Consider the following 20780-nt stretch of genomic DNA (forward strand, 5'->3'; position numbering starts at 1 on the left):
TTAAGTGAAACAAAGGGTATTTTTTGTATACATGCTGTATTTATTTACTAAATATTGAGCTTATATGATGTCAGATGCCAGGGTTACAACAGTGAACAAAAACAGTCACAATCCCTCAGAGCTTATCATATAGTGGAGGAGATATAAGAAATACACAATTAAACAAAGAACTACCTTATTATAATTGTGAGAGATACTTTGAAAGAAAAGTACAGACTGTTAAGAGAGACCCCATGACAAATGAACTTAAATTAGCATTTGAATAACTAAGGTCATAATTGCTGAGGCAGGAGTGAACTGGAAGGAAAGTAGAGGGAAATGAGGTGAGAAGCAGGGGCCAGACCATGACTTGAAGACCATGTAAGAGCTTGAAACTTATTCCTAATGACAGTGAGAAACCATTGAAAGTTAGTTTTATTTTTTTGGACGAGAGGGAAGGGGTTATTGACAGAATTGGATATATGTTTTAAAGAGAGTACTTTGCTATGTGTGGAGTGACTTAGAAGAGAGGCCGAGTAGACACAAGGAGACCAGTTGGGAGTTAATGCCAAATCCCAGATTAATGTTTGTGGGAGCTTACATTGGGGCCATGGCAGTGAAGAAGAGAAAAGTAGATGTTTTGAGAGTTAAATAACTTAGTGCTGGTTTGATGTGAGGACTAGGAGAGAAGGAGCTGTTGAGGATGACTACCATAGTTCCAGTTGAGCTACTAATTTTATGGATGGATCCTTTAAGTAGAAGGGAAACACTGGAGAATGAGCAGATCTGAGAGTGAAAATCAGCAGTCATGTCACATTTGATATGTGAGATGCTAAAGTAAATACATCACATAAGAAATTGGGTCCTCAAGATAATAGCTTAAAGGAGAGACTTGTGATAGGATTTGGGGTGCCATGAATATATCAACAGTATTTAATTTCGTGAGAATTATGTTACTCTTAGCAATGTAAATTAGTACCTCTGAGGTGAATGAGGATATCTAATTTAAATGCGTAGAACTTTCAATTCAGCAAGTCTCTTTAGACTTCACATATAAGTTCATATGTACAAAATAGCATGGTCAAGGATGTCCACAGTAACATTCTTTATAGTGGTAAGAGTTTGGAAACCACCTAAATGCCTACCAGTATGGGCTGGTTAAATAAGCTTTTAATACTAACGTTTTGAGTAGAATAATACAGAGCTATTAAAAAGAATGCAACGGGTCTGTATATACTGACAGGTAGTGATATGCAAGATGTATTATTTAGGGGTAAATAAGGTAGCAAGCAGTGTAGACTACCGTTTGTGTTTATAAAAAAACGGGTGAGGGGGAAGATAGTATAAAATGCACAGACTATCCCTGCGAGGTAAAATAAGCTTACAGATGACACACTGGTTACTTCGGAGTGAAATTGTATAATTGAGAACAAAGGAAGGTAGGTAGGGTTGGTCACCACTGCCTACTCTGTTGTGTCTTTTGTATTTCGTCCTATGTTCATGAATTACCTTTTCAAAAATAAAATGATCAAAAATAAAAATCCATAGGAATAAATGAGATTGTCTAGGGAGAGACTAGAGAAAGAAAGAGCTCAGTACTGAACTCTGAGTACCTCTCAACCTTTAAAGAGTAGGTAGAATTGAAGGATCTAGCAGAGAAGAGTGTATGTTATACTTAAATGTAAAGAGTGGATCTCTACCTGACTGCTCAGAAGTCAAGCAGAGGAAGGAGACGATATAGGAATATGGAGGTAGCTGGGCTTCGTGAAATCAACTTCAGTAAGGTTATGGTGCTGTAAGCGTCCTGAGGTGGGTTGAAGAGTACATGAGAGCTGAAGAAATAGAATCACCATTATAGATAGTTGAAAAAGTTTGATGATGAGAGGAAACAGAGAAAGGGGTCGGGGGTGGGGGGGAGTGAAGCTAGAGGGGTCATGGAGTTCAGGGGAATATTTATTTCAGGGTAGGAGATGGTAGAGCAAATTGTGTGCCGGAGGCCATAAGCTTATGTGGAAAGGAAAATAATAGCACAGGAGAGGAAGGGAATCATTGTCCCAGGTGTCAAAAGTTCAGAAATAACAGAAGTAAAATTAATGAATCATAGAAGTAGTAATTAGTTTATTGTGCACACACCAGAAAGACCGTTTCCATACCAGACACCTTCAAACCAGAACACTGAATGAGGCTGAAGGTATATTGTTGTAAAGCAGTTTATTGTGTGAGAAAGCAGTGGCTGTTTATTCTTCACAGTGACTGGTTATAGTGTTAGAATTTTCTTCAATGACTGAAAATTGGTTAGTGGTTACCTCATACCCACCTTGGGAAACAGTGTAAGTTTCGCCTTTGATTTCCAGAGGCATAAGCAAGAAATGATCCCTAGGTCAATTTAGCTTCGCTAAATAAACTACATTAAGCTTTGTTTGTATGACCGAACTGGTTATTATCTGCTTAGGGAATTTTCAAGGCTGGTCTCCGTTTTTTATTTTAACCCAGAAAGGACAGTAGGTAAGGAAGGAAGAGGAGGGTTCAGTAGAAAAACTACAGGAATAGAATAGAAGTCAGTATGGATGAATGAGCTGTCCCTGAGAACTGAGAGGATGAGATTCAGAGCAATGATGAAGGTTTGCTTTAACAAGAAGGACACGAAACCTGTGAGACTGTCTCTCATTTTTGCAAGTGTCTGACAACGGCTTATAGAAAGCACTTGGGTTCTCATACCTGCTTCTGCATCCAGTGTCTTGCTATAGCATATGTTACATACCCGTGGGAAAACTCCACTGTAAATTTATGAGACAAGGAGAGTATGTCATGGTATTATGAGATACTTTTTTTCTAATCATCTGCTCTAGACCATATTTTGAGAACCTCTGTTCTAGAGTAAAGGATTTAGGAAGTTTTCCGTATTTGAATTATATGTAGTACTAAGAGGATGAGGTGATTAAATCCTTGATAAAAATAATAAAAGATGTGGTGTAATTCTGTCCTGAGTCTCTTTTGAAGAACAAGAGCTTAGGAGAAAGAAGTTTGAAGTTTACTGTATTTTGGTTCATCTGTTTAGCTCAAGCTACACTAGTGCATAATTAAGTGTAGGTGACCTCAGGCCATATTCTTACCCTTCCTTGCTTTTAGGCAACAATATACCAGACCCGGTTTTAAATCTGTCCAGGCAGTATTTCACAGCCATCTTTTGTACTTTTTATTTACCACATGATAAAATACCTCGTTTCATAAGTCTGTGTTTACAGGAATCTTAGAGAAGTAGAAAATCTGAAAAAAGATGAGCAGGAAGTGTTTCCAATGAAAAAAGGAAGTCTTTGGAATCAGGAAGATTGTATATTTGAATCTCAGCTGGCAAACGGGAAAAATAACTACTACTGGGGAGAACGTGAAATTCGAATGAGACTGTGAATTTAATAAATTCAGTGCCTGTAAATTTCTTTTTCTCTTTCCCCCACAATTAGAGAAACTGTTTTAAGGTTCTTAAAAATTTAGACCCTTTTGTCTCATTGCTTTAAGGGCATGAGATAAAAGTTACTATAGATAATGTGAAGGAATATTAGCTTAAATACTGGTTAATTTTCATTTTTCATAAATTAGGAGGTATGTCCTTCTTATTTGTATCTTCATTGTATTTTGAAACTTAATATAGTTTCACAACATGAGTTGGCAGCAGCCTTGCTGACGGCTTTTGATATGAACACCTCCCTTCATAATGTGCCCTCTTGGTTGTGGATGTATCCTGGTGTTCGAAAATAATGAGACTTTACATCTGCATGTTTACCCAGAATTTTCACATAATTTCATTTAATCTTTGCCACTTTGTAAGGGTGTAAGTAGCATTCAAGAGTAGTTGATTTTTCTTTTAAGTTCTTAACTTTTCTCTGCTTTTTTTTTCTAGACAGTTCAGTTTGTTCAGGGAATTTTTGTTGAAAAATATGACCCAACGATAGAAGATTCCTACAGAAAGGTAAAATGTGAAACTTGTATATGCATGCTTACAAATAGTTCCTTAGGGCTTTAAAACTTGATCCACAGAACTGGTTTTTAAAAATAGTTTTTGAGAAGTGATACAGATGTTCTGTATCTGGTTTTAAAAATTTCACCAAGGGGCGCCTGGGTGACTCAGTTGGTTGAGCGTCTGACTTTGGCTCAGGTCATGATCTTGCAGTTTGTAGGTTTGAGCCCCACGTAAGGCACTGTGCTGACAGCTCAGAGCCTGGAGCCTCCTTTGGATTCTGTGTCCCCTCTCTCTCTGCCCCTTCCCTGCTCACTCTCTGTCTCTTTCTACCTCTCTCAAAAATGAATAAACGTTAAAAAAAATTAAAAATAAATAGAAGTTTCTCCAAGACAGACTATTTCTCATAGAATACTACTTAGCTACAGAAAGCTCCGTGTTTGATTACTGGTGAGTAAGGTGTTCTTTAGTGTGCACATTTTCCTGTTTGTTTGGTTTTTTTTAATTATTATTTATTTATTTTTTTTAACGTTTATCTATTTTTGAGACAGAGAGAGACAGAGCATGAATGGGGGAGGGGCAGAGAGAGAGGGAGACACAGAATTGGAAGCAGGCTCCAGGCTCTGAGCCATCAGCCCAGAGCCCAGTGCGGGGCTCGAACTCATGGACCTCGAGATCGTGACCTGAGCTGAAGTCGGGCGCTTAACCAACTGAGCCACCCAGGCGCCCCTTTAATTATTTTGTTTAAATGGTTTTTTGAGAGAGAGAGAATGCATGCATGCAGGCAGGGGAGGGGCAGAGAGAGAGAGAGAATTCCAAGCAGGCTCTGTGATGTCAGCACAGAGCCCCGTGCTGGGTTTAATCCCATGATCTGTGAAATCATGACCTGAGCCAAAATCAGGAGACAGATGTTCAACCAACGAACCCACCCAGGAGCCCCGGGGTTTTTTTTAATGTAGCAAAATTGCATAGGAATATAGGTATATTTTTGACAACTTTTTTTTTGTGAACTAAAATGAAGATCACTTTTGTGCTTGAAATTATCCAGTGACTGAATGTTTTTATTTTTGTTTAGTTTTATAGTAACTTTTAAAGATATTTCATCTTTAGCAAAAATTAGATACAGGATTCTGTATGATACTGTAATGGTGGGTACACGTCATTGCACATTTTCCCAACCCGTAGAATGTACAACACCAAGAGTAAAACCATAACATAAACTGTGGACTTTGCATGATAATGATGTCTGTATGTAGGTCCATTGATTTTAACAAATGTACCACTCTGGTGTGGGAGGCTGATGGTAGGAGAGGCCAGTGAGGAGCAAGAAGAAGGGTATATGGAAACACTGTACTTTCTGCTCAGTTTTGTTTTGCACCTAAAGCCCAAGTTCTAAAACATAAAGATTATTTAAAAGAAAAAAAAAATAGTCTTGACAAAAAATACTATTTTATTTCATTCTAAGACTAGAATTGTGGGGAATTTTCATAACTTTATTTCCCAAGTATGTTAAGGAGGGAGGCAGGGAATTAAACGTACCTTTCAACAAATTGGGAAGGATTGAGTTGTTAGATGTTACAGAATTTACCTTTAATAGTGTTACAAGTTTTGTTAAGTAAGCTCATCCAGCCATACTGGCCAGAGCAGTTTCATTATCTGCAAGTTGGAAATAAACTTGTGTTCTAGATACCTTGAGAAACTGCAGACCTCATTCATTATTCATTGAGCATGCCCATTTACTGATGATGCCGATTATGCCGCATTAGTCCCGTTTAGTGGTAGGACAGTGAGTTTGTAGCACCAAGTGGTGCTTCTCATCAACCCCTGATCTGACACAGAAGCATTTAAAATAGGCCTTAGGTTAATACGTTCATGTTTAGAAGATAGTGTTGCAATACTAAAATTTCCCCCAAACAAGTTGCCATCTAACGTTGTAACTACAGACAGATCTGTACCTAGAGTTCTGAAGATTTAACACTTGTTTTAATCCTTTCTTGATTAAAAATTTTCTGCACAGTTGATAGTTCCTGCTGTCTTTAGCCCAACCCTTCTTTTAGGTTATAAAACACTGGGGAAATACAACTCAGTATATAAAATTTCACCTAACGCGCACAGCTTTTCCAAAGAAGTACCTTTTTCTTAAAGTCTTGAGGACTATATGAGTTCAGTGTTACTCTTTTTAGCACCTCTGTGTTCCCCTTACCTCTTTTTTTTTTTTTAAGTTTATTTAGTTTGAGAGAGCATGAGTGGGGGAGGGGCAGAGAGAGGGAGAGAGAATCCCAAGCAGGCCCGACGTGGGGCTCTGTCTCACGAACTGTGAGATCATAACCTAAGCCAAAATCAAGAGTCTTAACTGACTGACCACTTAGGTGCCCCTCCCCTTATCTCTTAAATTAAAATTTTCCAATGTATTAAATTTAGGGTATATTTTAGTATAACTTTAGCAACTTGAACGTGGTAAGTTGGCTGAATTTTCTTTACTCTAAAATCTTATCTGTATTTTGAGCTATTTAATACTTTTTCTTCAAAGATCATATAAATATACATATTTTTATACATTTTTATTTCTGTCAGAACTGTACCTATTGTAATTTTTCTTAAACAGAGAATATAACCATTGCCTTCTAATAGTAACAAAAATCATTACTCAGTTTACAGTGGTCAGAAACTATCTAAACTCAGCATTAGCGGTCCTGCTTCTGTAGTATTAATAGAACATGCTTGAGACCTCCTGCTCTTTATTCCACTAAGTTAAGTCTCAACCGGTATAGCAAACTCCTGGAGAAAGGCTTTGTAGTTGTTAATAGGTACTTGGAGTGAAGAGGTGGCAGGAAAACAGACTGACATTTTGATTTGATAATACTTTTCATTTTTCCTCCCTTCTCCAACAGCAAGTTGAAGTAGATTGCCAACAGTGTATGCTTGAGATCCTGGACACAGCAGGAACAGTAAGGATGTTTTCTCTTTTTTTGATAAATTTTAGTTAGTGAACAGATTTTGTCATCTGAATAGTTCCTCTGAGTAAAGTAAAAGTAATTACTCTGATTAAGAAGAAATTACCTAAAGGTAGGGCTTCTTAGATTTTCTTACAACTGCTTCCAACATGTACTTAATACCCACGTATCACTCTCAAATTGTATGTCAGGTTTACCTCCCAAATGTGTGTGTTGGGTATCTTCTCCCTATATGGAGGTAAAGATTATCCTATTACTGCTTTTAACAAAAGATATTTTAAATCCAGAATTGTAATTAAGGTAGGTATTTCTCTGGGTTCATTCCTACCTAAGGTAGGAATCTGTCTCTTGGCACCATAGTCACTATTTTTTATCAGAATTGTTTTTGCTTTTTTATTAGCATTTTAACATTCCAAGGGGCTGGTGACAGAAAATCTGACGAAAATCTTCAGGATTATTTTGAGCCTCATTTTTCTCCTCTTTAAATGAGTATTGTATAATGACATTAGTATATCATAGCATGCTTATCATGATCAAATGAGATAATGATTATAAATCACTTGGCACAATGCCTGTTATGTAGTATGAGCTCCAAGAATTTGCTTTTATTTTCATTGCCTTCCTTTGTCATCTCCTGTATAATTTTGTTATTAATTACTGATGATTTCCTGTTATACTGCCACAAAAGAATGCACACATTAAGCGATTTTTTTTTTTTCTCCATATACATATATATAGACTTTCCCTGTTAGGCAGTTCTAAGCTTTAAAATGGATGCTATTCTTAAATGTTATAAGTTGTTTAAAATTTAGCACAAATTTTCCAAACAATTTCGTAGATGATAAAGTTTCATGTCATTAGGAAAAGCATGTAAGTAGGCTGGAGCAGTTGTAATACTAATTAAACTGTATGTTTCCATTCTTTTGTGGGAAAATGGGTCTTGATTCCAGGAGAAAGCTTGGGATCATTAGAACTACATTTTTCTTAGATCTGCTGACTCACTGTCTCCCCCTTTTGTAATTCCATCTCCCCAGTTTCCTTAGCTTCTGAATCAGCAGTCATTCCCCTGTGTTCCCAGACACCCCAAAAGTTAAAGAATACTTACCCCATTCATCACCTCCACAAGTGTGCGAGGATTCTTTTTTCTTCCTCTTGTCCAAATTAAGAAGCTCTTTACCGGAGATATCTTTCTCCAGTATCTTAGTTGTCTGTGTCCCCAGTGCCTTGCATGAAGCTTGGAAAGTAGTTGATGTTCATTAATCGTGTTCCGGATTACTCCTTACTCCTTGAAGATTTTGGCTCACTCTCTCCATCGCTGCTTCAGTTAGAATTCTTGGTGATTTTAGTATCCAAATAGAATCTATATGGCATTATATATGATCCATTTCCCTTGGCCTATCAGTGTCTTTTCTTTCCTTTTTTTCAACCGACGGAGCCACCCAGGTGCCCCGGTCTATCAGTGTCTTGATCTCCTTGCTGCTTCAGCCATTCACGCCCATGGTCTTCCCTAAACTATGTGATTACCAATAACTGTGATACAGCCTTCATCTTATTTTCAAGCATCCCTCTCCACTCACCACCTCTTGTTTTTCCTTCTCACTTCCTTTTATACCTTCAACTTCCCTGGAACCTGCAGTACGTTTATCCCATCATCTTTGATCATCCTCATATCCTAACCCCCTTTTCACATCGATTCAAGTCTTTGGTGGACTGTCATTATTCATGATCCGCCCTCTGCATGTATCCTCAGCTCCCTTGGACTTTTCAGCAACCTCTGACTCAGTTGATCACTATCCTCTGTACAAATTGTATTCGTTTGGCTTCCAGGAAGCAACACTTGGTTGGCTTTCTCCCTCTCTCGTTGGTTAGTCCCTGAGTCTCCTTTCCTGATTCGTCTTCATCTCCCAACCCCTTAGTATTGGAGACCCTAAGGATTCAGTACTTGGGACTTCTCTTTTCTAGCAATACTTCTTGGAGGTCATCTTTAGTAGCATCAAAATAATTTAATTAGGATCTATATGTAAAAGGGACCTACATACAGTTTTCTAAATGACAGAAAAACCATGTTAAAGTGGTTTAAGATCTCCCTTCTGATTCTTCAGTTCATTGTCATGGTTTCTAGTCATGTAAGCAGGGAACAAGAACATTCACCTCAGTTTCTAGAAACTGTAAAATAGGTCTTAGGTTTCCTATCATGATAATGTGTAGGAAAAAATTCAGTAGCTCACTTTTGTGATTAGTCTGATATAAATTGTTCTAGTATTCAATCAAGAAATCATATTTATAATTGTACTTTTTTTTATTATAGGAGCAATTTACAGCAATGAGGGATTTGTATATGAAGAATGGCCAAGGGTTTGCACTAGTATATTCTATCACAGCTCAGTCCACGTTTAATGACTTACAGGACCTGAGGGAACAGATTTTACGGGTTAAGGACACAGAAGATGTAAGTATATTTCTCTCTATAAGACATACTGCTCTTTCTCTGTGGCCAAATAAAAAGTGTCTGTTTTTCTGTTAAGAGGATTTGGAGGGTATCTACCACATACCTAAAAGAGTCCCTGTGATCAGAAAATTTTTACAACTTTCTATATTTACTTGCAAATTATATGCTAAGATAGTTAGAAAAGGAGGGCATGTATGGTAAAGTGCTCATTGTGTTGTGTGTTAATAAATGCAGTAGGCAAGGAAGAGGAGTCAGAATACTTGGTAGAAGAAGTGGGGGACTCGAGTTGAGCTTTGAAAGGTGGTAGTTATGTCAGAAACAGTGTTCAGAGAACATTAGTGAGAACCATAGTGGTATGTTCCATTTCTAAAATTCTGTTGGTAGTTTTTACTTACAGTGTTTTCCTTTGAATTATGTTGAGGATTTTCATTAGCTGCATTTTTATATTTTGTACATTTTATTTTTGTTATAGAATTCTTATTTGATGAATGGCATCATTGCTGTTGTACCTTTTTGCAAAGATGAAATACATACTTTACATGTTTACCTCAGTTTTGAACTACAGAGAGTTCCTTTTCAGTTGTCTAAATTGGGATATAAAATTTCATGTGTACCTTTCTTTCTGTTTTCCTGTGTTCTCTCTCATTATTAATGGGAACATATGCACCTGCTCAGGACCTCAACTTTGGGTAATACTGTAGGCGGAAGGGATTTCTGCCATATGACTCATTACCAACCGTAACCTAATGAATAGTTCTCTTCTTTGCCATGACTAATTTATCGAAGAGACTTCTGTTTTCGTAGGCAATTACATGCAAATCACTGAACTCGGGTAATGTGAACCTCTTTATTCCGTGTAATAACTGAAAAAGATGGAGCTGTAGGTCTAGTATGTTTCGCCTGACTTGTGATGATTGTCTGTTTGGGACACAAGATCCACGTGTGCCTTCAGTCCTTTCTTGGGTGTAGTGTCCATCACCTCACAGATGACTTTGTTCTGTGGCCACCTTTTATCTAAGGACGTTGCACAGTTTGTTAGCGACGCGTTTAATTGGCAGTTGGGACAGCATTTCTGGCATGGGGAGGAAGGGAAGGCATAGCTGCTTCGTGGCTGTATTTTTATTGTTTGTCCTTTTTTAACATCTCACCTAAACTGGTCTTCAAATCTGGACGTCAGATACAGAAGTAGAACCTGTCGCTTGGGTTGTCTTGCCACTACTTCTGGTGTTCGTTGGACCTGTGAGGTGAAGCACTTAAACCACGCTTAGGACCAGTGGAGACATTTTTCTCTGTATTGCAGGAGCTGCCTTTCCCTTCAGATTTTTGTACTTGGAATTCAGCTATTAGTAGTAGTCCACATGACACTGTTGCGATTATAGCCTTAAAATAATTTAGCAAGTGAGCATAGTAGGATCTCTTCCATATTTTTTCTGTCTCTTCTCCCTCCATCTACCTTCTTTCCCTCAATACACATACAGTACATATTATTTAAGTACTTGGTGAAGCTTACGATCCTAATTAATCCATTTCAATTGGTGACAGGTAGTTGCTTACTTAGAAGAGTAACAAGTATGCTAGTGCTCATATTATGTTTTGTCCTTCCCACAGGTTCCAATGATTTTGGTTGGCAATAAATGTGACCTGGAAGATGAGCGAGTAGTTGGCAAAGAACAGGGTCAGAATTTAGCAAGACAGTGGTGTAACTGTGCCTTTTTAGAATCTTCTGCAAAGTCAAAGATCAACGTTAATGAGGTAACCTACATCTGCTAGGCAGCACAAACAAGTGCCTTTTTAGTTACCTTTCTTTTAAGTTAACAGCCAAAACCAAGTTTTTTGAAGAAAAAATTTTGTTCTAAGCAGTCTTGATTCTGTCAGTGTATACAGAACTCTAGGTAATTGCTAGAAACCATATTCCTTCACTTGCATAACATCACTTTGATGACTAATGAGGACACTTATGTTTACCTTGTCGGCATAGAGAAAGTTTAAGTTAAACAATGTGTTTAAAGTCCCACTAAGCTTCTGAATGATATGCCAGAAGGCGGTAGGTGAGAAGTGTCATATTACTCTTGTATTGTAACAGTTACCTATGCACATGTGTGTGAAGAGGTTGTAAAGTCAAGTAGGAAAATACAAAAATCAAAGTAGTTATTGAGCTTATCAACTTATGTTATACAGTTATTACCTCATGGATATCACAGAGTTGGGTGTTTTGAGTCCTGCTTTCCTTTGGTATCTGACTCAAAAGGAGGTTTTGGGAGCATGGATATGGAACTGTAGTTCACCCAGTCATTGAGGCCTGATACAGCAGGTGCACAAGGCTTTTTTTGTCCATGACTCAAGCTTTCCACTATCTTGAGAACATAGCTGTGACAGGAATGCTTAACAAGTACACCCGCCTGCCTGGGTGTAAATCCAATACCCTACTGGATCCCTAAAAGATCAGCCCAGGTCTACCTGCCCCCACCAACCAACCAAAATTTAAGAGATTGTCTTTGCATCTGTTAGTTTTAACATAAGCTTTTTTAAAAAAACAAAAACCAGAGTAGGCTTCTTTCTTCCACAGTAGTGCAAAAGTCTTCACTTGCCAGTTTGCTGGTCATTTGTGGCATCACAGGCAATCAGGCAGAATTCAGTTCATTTACAACATGGGTGAGAGTTGAGGGTGCATTAGGTTATCCACATCCTGTGTGTTTGCTATTCCTCTCTGGCCTTTGCTTCTGTAGGTCACTTTTCGTTGACTTAATATTATTATAGTTGTGGACTACTGTCTGAGTTTTTTTTTAATATTTACTTATTTTGAGAGGGAGAGTGCAAGCAGGGGGAGGGGCGGGGGGGACATTGACAGAGGATCTGAAACGGGCTCTGTGCTGACAGCAGAGAGCCCTATGCGGGGCCCAAACTCACGTACCGGGAGATCATGACCCGAGCTGAAGTAAGACACTCAATTGATTGAGCCACCCAGGCGCCCCACTGTTGTCTGAGTTTTAAAATGACTGAGTTACTTTCAACATCTGACAGGCAAAAAAATTAAGCTTGCTGCAAATCCTGTTTTCAGATAACCAAGAATGTCAAAGCTTGCTCTTACAGGTAAAACCAATTTTTATAAGCATATAAGAATTGATAAATTTCATTTATTGTGTGCCTCTGTGTCTGGCAGTGTGTTAGGCATTGGGGTAGTAGTCATCCAGACACTGTTCCTGCCCTAAAATTTACCTCCTAGTGGAGAACAAGTCCTAGTGAGATCTTCACCTGTCATTTCTTTTTCACTGCCAAGTAAACAAAAAGGAAGTATGATATGCTTTTAGCTTCAACTTTCTCTGTTGTGGAATTACAGCTTCACAGATGTTATTTTGAAAAATGTGGCTCATAAAATTTTAAGTTTTAGTGCAGTCTTTCCTCAAAAAAAGCACTTGGAGATAAAAAGCATTAGGATTGATGCATGAGCTTGGATAGGGAAACAGTAGAGCAGGGTCACCATCTGCTGGATGATTGGTCTTAGAGATCTGGCTCCTTGCTGTCCCTGTTCTCGCTCTCACTGGTACCTACCCACCAAGTTCATAGGGCTCAGCTGGGGCTGGGTTGGGCCAGGGTCCAGTGAGCACAGCAGACAGGAGGTGTTCCTTACCTTTTAAGCATCCCATGTTTGTGGGAACCCCCGTGCCGCTTGCTGCACCTCTCTCTGGGTGCAGTTTCCAGTGCAGCAGAGGTCCTTTTTCAGGACAGTCTTGTTCCAGTCAGCCCTCGACGTGAGGCTTTATTAGACAAAAATGGAAGCAGTAAAACAAAATGGAATAGATTAGCTATTTTAAGGATCTTAACTCTTTTGAGGGACATACAAATTTCATGCTAGAGTATAATGTTTGAGTTTCTTTTAATGTCTCTCTCTTTATAGCCTGATAATCCAGCTACAGAGTTCCTTTGATAGAAACAGCTATCCTCCGACAGCTAATGCTTTGTAAATATATGAGTGATTTCTGTTGGACTTCAAAATTTGAAATCACACGGGGACATACTGCTTGACTAAGTAGCCCTCTAATTCTCTGATACCTACATCAGAATATATGTATGTTTTAACTCTTATCCACACCATTTTTGGTATGTTCTGGAACTAGGACATAGCAATACCAGAATCACATCAGTCTTAATCAAGAATTAATTGTTCTTTGCTGAGGCTGGAATAATAATCTTGAAATACATTAAGACATCCCAACAGGAGTTCCTCTGTGTTCCCTTTAGATTTTTCTGTAGTTCAGAGAAATGGGGAAGAACCTACGCTGAGGACCCTGAGCATATCTAACCAAATACTTAACTATAGTTCGCACTTGCCTTCATCACATAACCAGCCATTGGCTGTGAGGTGGGCATTGTTTGCCAAAGTTGTTGAGGATATTATTACAAAATCAGTCAGTGTAGTCCCAGACACCCAGAACTGCTGGCATGAACAAACGTGTGGTTTTGATTCTTCGACTATTTTAGTTTATCCATTTACTTATTTTTTATTTTACAGCTTCTTCATTGAGGCTAGGGAACAAAGGAGAACCTGTTTGTGGCTTTTCCACATTAGGTTTTTAAAGGGTTTCAGAGTTGTGAAACAAACTGCCATTTTGTCCATATATTCTGTGTTTTTAACTTTCTTAGAAATAAGATAATAGAGAAGTTAAATGGTTTGAAGAAGATGGGAGTGGGGAGGATAAAGCAGAAAGAAAAAAATATAAACGAATCACTTACAGCTTTGGGATAAATCACTGAGTAGTGTTTTTTTTTTTTTTTTTTCTCTTTTTAACGATTTAGTCTTCTAATCTGAGGACCATTTTAAAAAGTAAATAGAAATTGTTTTATTTGAGCACCATCTTAAAGAAATGGAAACATTTAAAAAATATTTTAAAATTTATTGAAAATATGTAAGAACAATAAGAATTTCTGTTTACTCTTCCTCCAGATTCACCAGTTAACATTTTGTCAGTGTTTATATATCACACTTCTTTACTGCTAAATATGTTAGTGTCTGTACTCTTAGATCAAAGACATTTTCTTACACAACCACAACACAATTATTAAAATCAAGAAAATTGTTATTCACACAGCCCATGTTCAGTGCATATTCAGATTGTGTCATTTGTCCCTATAATGCCCCTAAAAGGTAGGACCTTTTGATACACTTCTACAAAGCACTATTTATCACAAATCAGTAATAGTAAGGAGATTCTGCGGTATTTGCTTCTATTCCAGGTCATTAGTGAGTATTTGCATTTCATAGCAAAGAACCAAATCCAGCTGATTTGTTTAATTGTTCCAACACTTTGGCATACTTAGCACTCTGAAACATAGAAATACATCAGAATTAAAATAGTCTGCTTCTGTGAAATAAGTACTGTTGTATTTTTGTCTTTGATGCCTTGCATTTTTCATCCAGAATGAACCCAAAAGATGTATTAATAGAAATGTTTTAATGAAGATGTATTTGTCACTTCAAATTGTGGTCACACACTTTTTTTATTTTTCACTTTAGCCAAAATTAACATCACCAAAAAGCGACAAATGAAAACCATGTGCTTTTTTACGTATGATATCCTGAGAGGAACACATTATCTCTTTTGTCCTATTACAGCCCAAAATCTATAACATGAATCTAATCATGAGGAAACATCACACAAACCCAAACTGAAATTCTATAAAGTTACTAGCCATCAGTTTTCAGAAATAACAATGTCATGAGAGACGAAGGCTGAAGAACTGATTTTAAAAGATTAAAATGACATGTAGTATGTGATCCGATGATGGATCCATTTGCGGTGGTGAGGAGAAGGAAGTACTCTAAAAGACATTATTGGGATAACTGATAAGATTGGGATCTGCAGTGTAGATGATACAGAGTAACATATCCGTGCTTAAATGTAGTAAGCATGATACCTACATGGTTATATAAGAATATCCTTGGGGCGCCTGGGTGGCGCAGTCGGTTAAGCGTCCGACTTCAGCCAGGTCACGATCTCGCGGTCCGTGAGTTCGAGCCCCGCATCAGGCTCTGGGCTGATGGCTCAGAGCCTGGAGCCTGTTTCCGATTCTGTGTCTCCCTCTCTCTCTGCCCCTCCCCTGTTCATGCTCTGTCTCTCTCTGTCCCAAAAATAAATAAAAAAAAAAAAAAAAAAAACGTTGAAAAAAAAGAATATCCTTGTTTTTAGGAGGTACACACTCCCCCATTTAAGGACCCATTGTATGCAGAGTGCTCTCAAATGGTGTAGAAAATAAGAGAGAATATGTCTAGAGAGAAATGATAAAGTACACATGACAAAATGTCATTGGTGCATCCGAGTAAAGAATATACACCAGTCCTTGGTATTATTCTTGCAACTTAGGGTGAATTTGAAGTTTTCTAAACATAAAGTAAATGTGAAGATTCAAGTTGAGCATTAACTATTCCCTTAATAATTATGTTTTGAAGCATAGAAGATTCCATGAAGAATTTAACTTCACTACCATATTTTTTACAACTAATTTTTTTTTCTTAGGTTGATACTGAATGTCTTAGAGTACATGTATTTCCCTTATGGTAAATTGGTGAGTCCTGCTTTACCCTGAGGTCACCTGGGGCCTCTAAGAAACCTGCCATTAAAAACAAAGCGGCAAACAGAGATCCAAGAGCAAAATAACATCTAACAGAACCAGGATTGTTTTGTGAGCAAGATCTCAAATGTTTGTTGAATAAGACTTTTTTTCTTGTTTCTATTTAGATATTTTATGACCTGGTCAGACAGATAAATAGAAAAACACCAGTGGAAAAGAAGAAGCCTAAAAAGAAATCATGTCTGCTGCTTTAGACCCACAGTAAGCAGCAGCTCTGAGCCAGGTAAGGTACCAAAAGCAGAACAGATGCCTTTCTCATGCTCTTATTTTGGGCTTTCCCCAACCCAAACCACTTCCTGTTCCACCTGTTAGGGTATTTCCAGTTTCTGTAACTTGTAAATGGGACCTCTAGCTCGTAGATCTCTTCATCTGTTGATAATTTGTCTTTCTCCCTGTGAGAAGAAGCTGTCGGAGGGCAAGGACCATGTATGTTTTGTTCACCACTGTGTCCCCAGTGCCAGGTACAGAATGGGAATTCAAAAAATAGTGTTTGAATGAATAGAATGCCATCCAGGGTCACTCCTAAATTCATGCCACATTAAAGTGGAACATGGTTCATTCTGAAACAAATTGCTGAAGTGCACATTTGATTAATTATTTCAAAGTGAACACCCCTGTGTGTATCAATAATGGTCATTCCTACCATGGGGCGCTTGGGTGGCTCTGTCGGTTGAGCATCCGACTTCGGCTCAAGTCATGATCTCACGGTTTGTGGGTTCGAGCCCCGCATCAGGCTCTGTGCTGACAGCTTGCTCAGAGCCTGGAGCCTGCTTCAGATTCTGTGTCTCCTTCTCTCTCTCTGCCCCTCCTCCGCTCATGTGCTCTCTCTCTGTCTCTCAAAAATAAGTAAATGTTAAAAAAAAAAAAAGTCATTCCTATCCAATGTAACCCCTACCCTGATTCCTAAGATCATAGTTAGTTTTGCATCTCTTTGAACTTAACATTTAGAAAAGCCAGTATTATGTCTACTTTTACTAAAAATATGTTTTCGGGAATTATCCTTGTTGCATATGGCAGTAGTTCATTTTTATCATGTAACTGTACTAGCAATATATTTATATATTCTGCTACTAATGGACATTTGGGTTCTTTTCAGGAACCAATATGGGTAATTCTGTGCATTTTTGCACGAGTCTTTATTCACATGTGCATCATTTCTGTTTGGTGTGTTTGTGTGTGTGTGTGTGTGTGTGTGTGTGTGTGTGTATGTGTGTATATATATATATATATATATGAATGAAATGGCCAGTCTAATACCATATAACTGATAGTTTTAGTAGATACTTCTAAAAAGGTTTTCAAAGTAGTTGTACCAGTTTACGCGTCTAGTAGCAGTTTGTGAGTTCCATATCCTCCCCAAATTTGATATTGTCAGTCTTTTAACTCAAGCCGTTCCACTAGATACGTGGTAGTATGTTGTGGTAGTCATTTCTTTATAGGTATAGTTGACTTCTTTGAAATGTTTTGTCTGTAGGCTTCTAAGTAGTAAGTACCACTTAAGTTTCCATTAAGTGAAACCATTGGAGAGAAATTAGTGGCAGCATTGAAGCTGCCTACCAATTGAGAAACCAGGCCCTGTGGGACCATTTGGGTTTTTTTTCTCTATTTATATTAAATCCCCTGAACAGTTTCTGCTTTGTCTTCATGAACTCTTTAAACCATACCATAAAAGAATATTTTCATGAAGTGGATTTATGATGTAATTTAATGCTGGTTATGTGCCTATTACTAATTTTGTCAGGTTAGAGGAAAGTCTGCTGTTCCCACTTGAGAGTTGGTTACACTGTTTTGTAAGTCTCTTGGGTCCATTGAGCAGATTACCTCTTTCAGAGCACCAGATTAACTAACACGTGCTTCCTCAGAGACTTGGTTGAATCATTCTCTTCAGGGAAACAACTGAGTAATTGTATCCGCTTCTTAAATGAAGGTAGAGGAAAATGGGCAGAAAGGAGGAAACAGCAGGGGTTTGCCTTCGGTACTTGGATTTGGGAAAGATAGCTTCTGGCCGAATGTTTGCTTTAGGCTCTTAGTGAAATCTTGATTCAATAACTATAAATCATTAGCTCCCTGAAGGTGTTATTTTAAAATTTGCTGGTGTGTGTGTTTGGGTAAGGGTACACAGGAAAAAGAGGACTCCAGTTCCTGTGCTGATCTATATTCTTTAACTCTCTTGTAGTTGGCTGTCTTGTTGATGCCATTACCTTAGCTGACCCTAGTTTAATTTCCAGTTCTCAGAAAATCTCTTTTAGCTTACGTTTAAGGGAAGAGGTGCCGTCTCCTGGCCTGTTGTGAAAATTCCTTCATATGTTGTGTTTTACCTTAGACGAGAGATCTTGGCCTAGATCTGGAAACAAGACTTTCATCCTGTTGCATAAATTCTTAGGCTTTGATATATAATTCAGCTTAACAATATATTCAATAAGTCACCTGAGATCTCTGTGGATGTTGGATAATAACAAATAACAAGTCATTTCTTTAGTGATCGGAATACTTTGCAGAGCAAAGAAATCACAGAGTGGTTATAGACTGGAAGTGCCATGTTGATCTCATTTAAAAAGTACAAAGGTTGGGGGTACGTTTAAGTAGTTCTATATATGTTTAGTAAGAGTACATGAATGTTGAGGGCAGTTTATCTGGCTTTACCCTTTAAGCAAGACTGTATTGAAGCATGTTAATCTCTTTTCAATATGTCCCATTTTTAAAGACTAGGAGAGAAGAAATTCATTTTCAGGAAATTCTTTCTTTAACCTAATTTTTTTCTACTGAGCAGTACCACTAACGTTGAGTCTTCCACCTTTGCACACGGGGATCAGCTCTTTCTGTGTCCTCTCTTCTGTCCAGTATTAGAGGTGGTAGTCCTGGGCGACTGGGTGGCTCAGTGGGTTAAGCGTCTGACTCTTGACCTCGGCCCAGGTCATGATCTCACAGTTCATGAGTTCAAGCCCCGTGTCGGGCTCTGTGCTGTCAGTGTGCGGACTGCTTGGGATTCTGTCTCTTCCTCTCTGTCCCTCCCCTATTCATTATCTCCCTCTCTCTCTCTCTCTCTCTCTCTCTCAGAATAAATAAACTTAAAAAAAAAAAAAAAAAGAAGTGGTAATCCTAATATTCTATAGTACTGAAATGGTTAAAAAAATTTTATGTACAGGTGTCATTTCCTTTTTGGAAAAGGAACTTTTAAAAATAAGATGATAATGGGATAGAAGTAAAGTAATCACTGTTTTCTGCTTTACAGACAGGACTGTCAGATTGTGAAAGCAATCAAACTATTTTTTAAACATTTTTAAAGGGAGTTTAAAATAGCCCTGTTACTGTAGCTGTTTAGTATAATTTGTCAAGTAACAATCAGCCACAGTCTGTTTCTTTGTATATTATTAAATATCTGCTCGTTCACTACCATTTTCTGACCTCAAGAGATTCATATACATATATATACGTATATATACACATATACGTATATATATGTATGTGTGCATGTATACGTATGTGTATGTATATGTATATGTATACATATATATGTGTGTATATATATGTATATCTCTATCTATTCGATGTTCTAGATTACAGGAATGAAGAACTGTTGCCTAATTGGGAAGTGCCAGCATTCCAGACCTTCAAAAATTAAATCTGATGAAGAGGCTTCTCCTGTTTTATATATTATGTGAAGAATTTAAATCTTGTATTGGTTTGCACAAACTCCCTGGAGAAAAAAAATTGCTCTGTGTATATCTCTTGGAAAATAAGACAATAGTATTTCTCCTTTGCAATAGCAGTTATAACAGATGTGAAAATAAATATACTTGACTCTAATATGATTATACAAAAGAGCATGGATGCATTTCAAATGTTAGATATTGCTACTATAATCAGATGATTTCATATTGACCTTTTTATCATGATTCCTCCCTGTCAAGCACTAAAAAGTTGAACCATTATACTTTGTATCTGTAATGATATAGATTATGAAATTTCCCCTCAAACTCATTGCAGCAGATAACTTTTTGAGTCATTGACTTCATTTTATATTTAAAAAATTATGAAATATCATTCTGTCATTATATTCTAATTAAAATTGTTTGTGCATAATGCTTTGGAAAAATGGGTCTTTTATAGGAAAAAAAACTGGGATAACTGATTTCTATGGCTTTCAAAGCTAAAATATATAATATACTAAACCAACTCTAATATTGCTTCTTGTGTTTTACTGTCAGATTAAATTACAGCTTTTATGGATGATTAAATTTTAGTACATTTTCATTTGGTTTGTGTGTTTTTGTTATTGTTTATAGATTTAAGACTTTTATTTTATAATGGTCACATTGTTTCAATGTGCTTTTATGCCTGGTACCTGCACACCACTTGGCTTTAAACCCTTCAGTAATTGCTGGTTTCTCTAAGAACAGACATCACATTTTCTGTTCCAGATGTATTTATTCCTACTATACAGCAAATCACATCAGACTACATAGAATAGTTTTGTATATTCTCTCTTGATCTTAAAGATTGTATCTTATTGAATAAAATATCCCACTGTGTATTATTTTTATATGTAAAAATAAGTTTAATACTGTATCAGGGGTTAACTTTACTATTTCAGATCTTCCACAGCTTGTCATTTCATCAGGGGAATCCTTTTGTCATTGTTAATTTGTTGGGTAGAAGCCCACCAACGAAATGTTATGAAAGAATTTTCAAATTTGCTTTATGATAGATTGAAGAATTTGAAAGAAGTAGGAAAAAGTGAAAAAGCATGTCAAGAATGTTGTCAGTTTGCTTTTGCTTCGACTACATGTGAAATAGTATAGTAGTCATAGTGTGG

At 37.4% G+C, this 20780-nt stretch overlaps 1 protein-coding gene across 4 annotated transcripts in view; it reads left to right on the top strand.

Moving 5' to 3' along the window:
- The window catches only part of RAP1A (RAP1A, member of RAS oncogene family), a 165286-nt gene extending 145068 nt beyond the window's left edge, over window positions 1-20218 (top strand). For all 4 annotated transcript variants that reach the window (XM_025912430.2, XM_086717833.1, XM_086717832.1 and 1 more), the window contains exons 3-8: window positions 3878-3946; window positions 6826-6882; window positions 9197-9337; window positions 10946-11089; window positions 16072-16187; window positions 19522-20218. In XM_025912430.2, the coding sequence (XP_025768215.2) occupies window positions 3878-3946; window positions 6826-6882; window positions 9197-9337; window positions 10946-11089; window positions 16072-16158 (498 nt within the window). In that variant the 3' untranslated portion in view covers window positions 16159-16187; window positions 19522-20218. The remainder of the gene's footprint in view (window positions 1-3877; window positions 3947-6825; window positions 6883-9196; window positions 9338-10945; window positions 11090-16071; window positions 16188-19521) is intronic.
- Window positions 20219-20780: the final 562 nt, after the last annotated feature.

Source organism: Puma concolor, chromosome C1, assembly GCF_028749965.1.
Source record: "Puma concolor isolate L17-30 chromosome C1, mPumCon1.1.hap2, whole genome shotgun sequence".
NCBI lineage: Eukaryota > Metazoa > Chordata > Mammalia > Carnivora > Felidae > Puma > Puma concolor.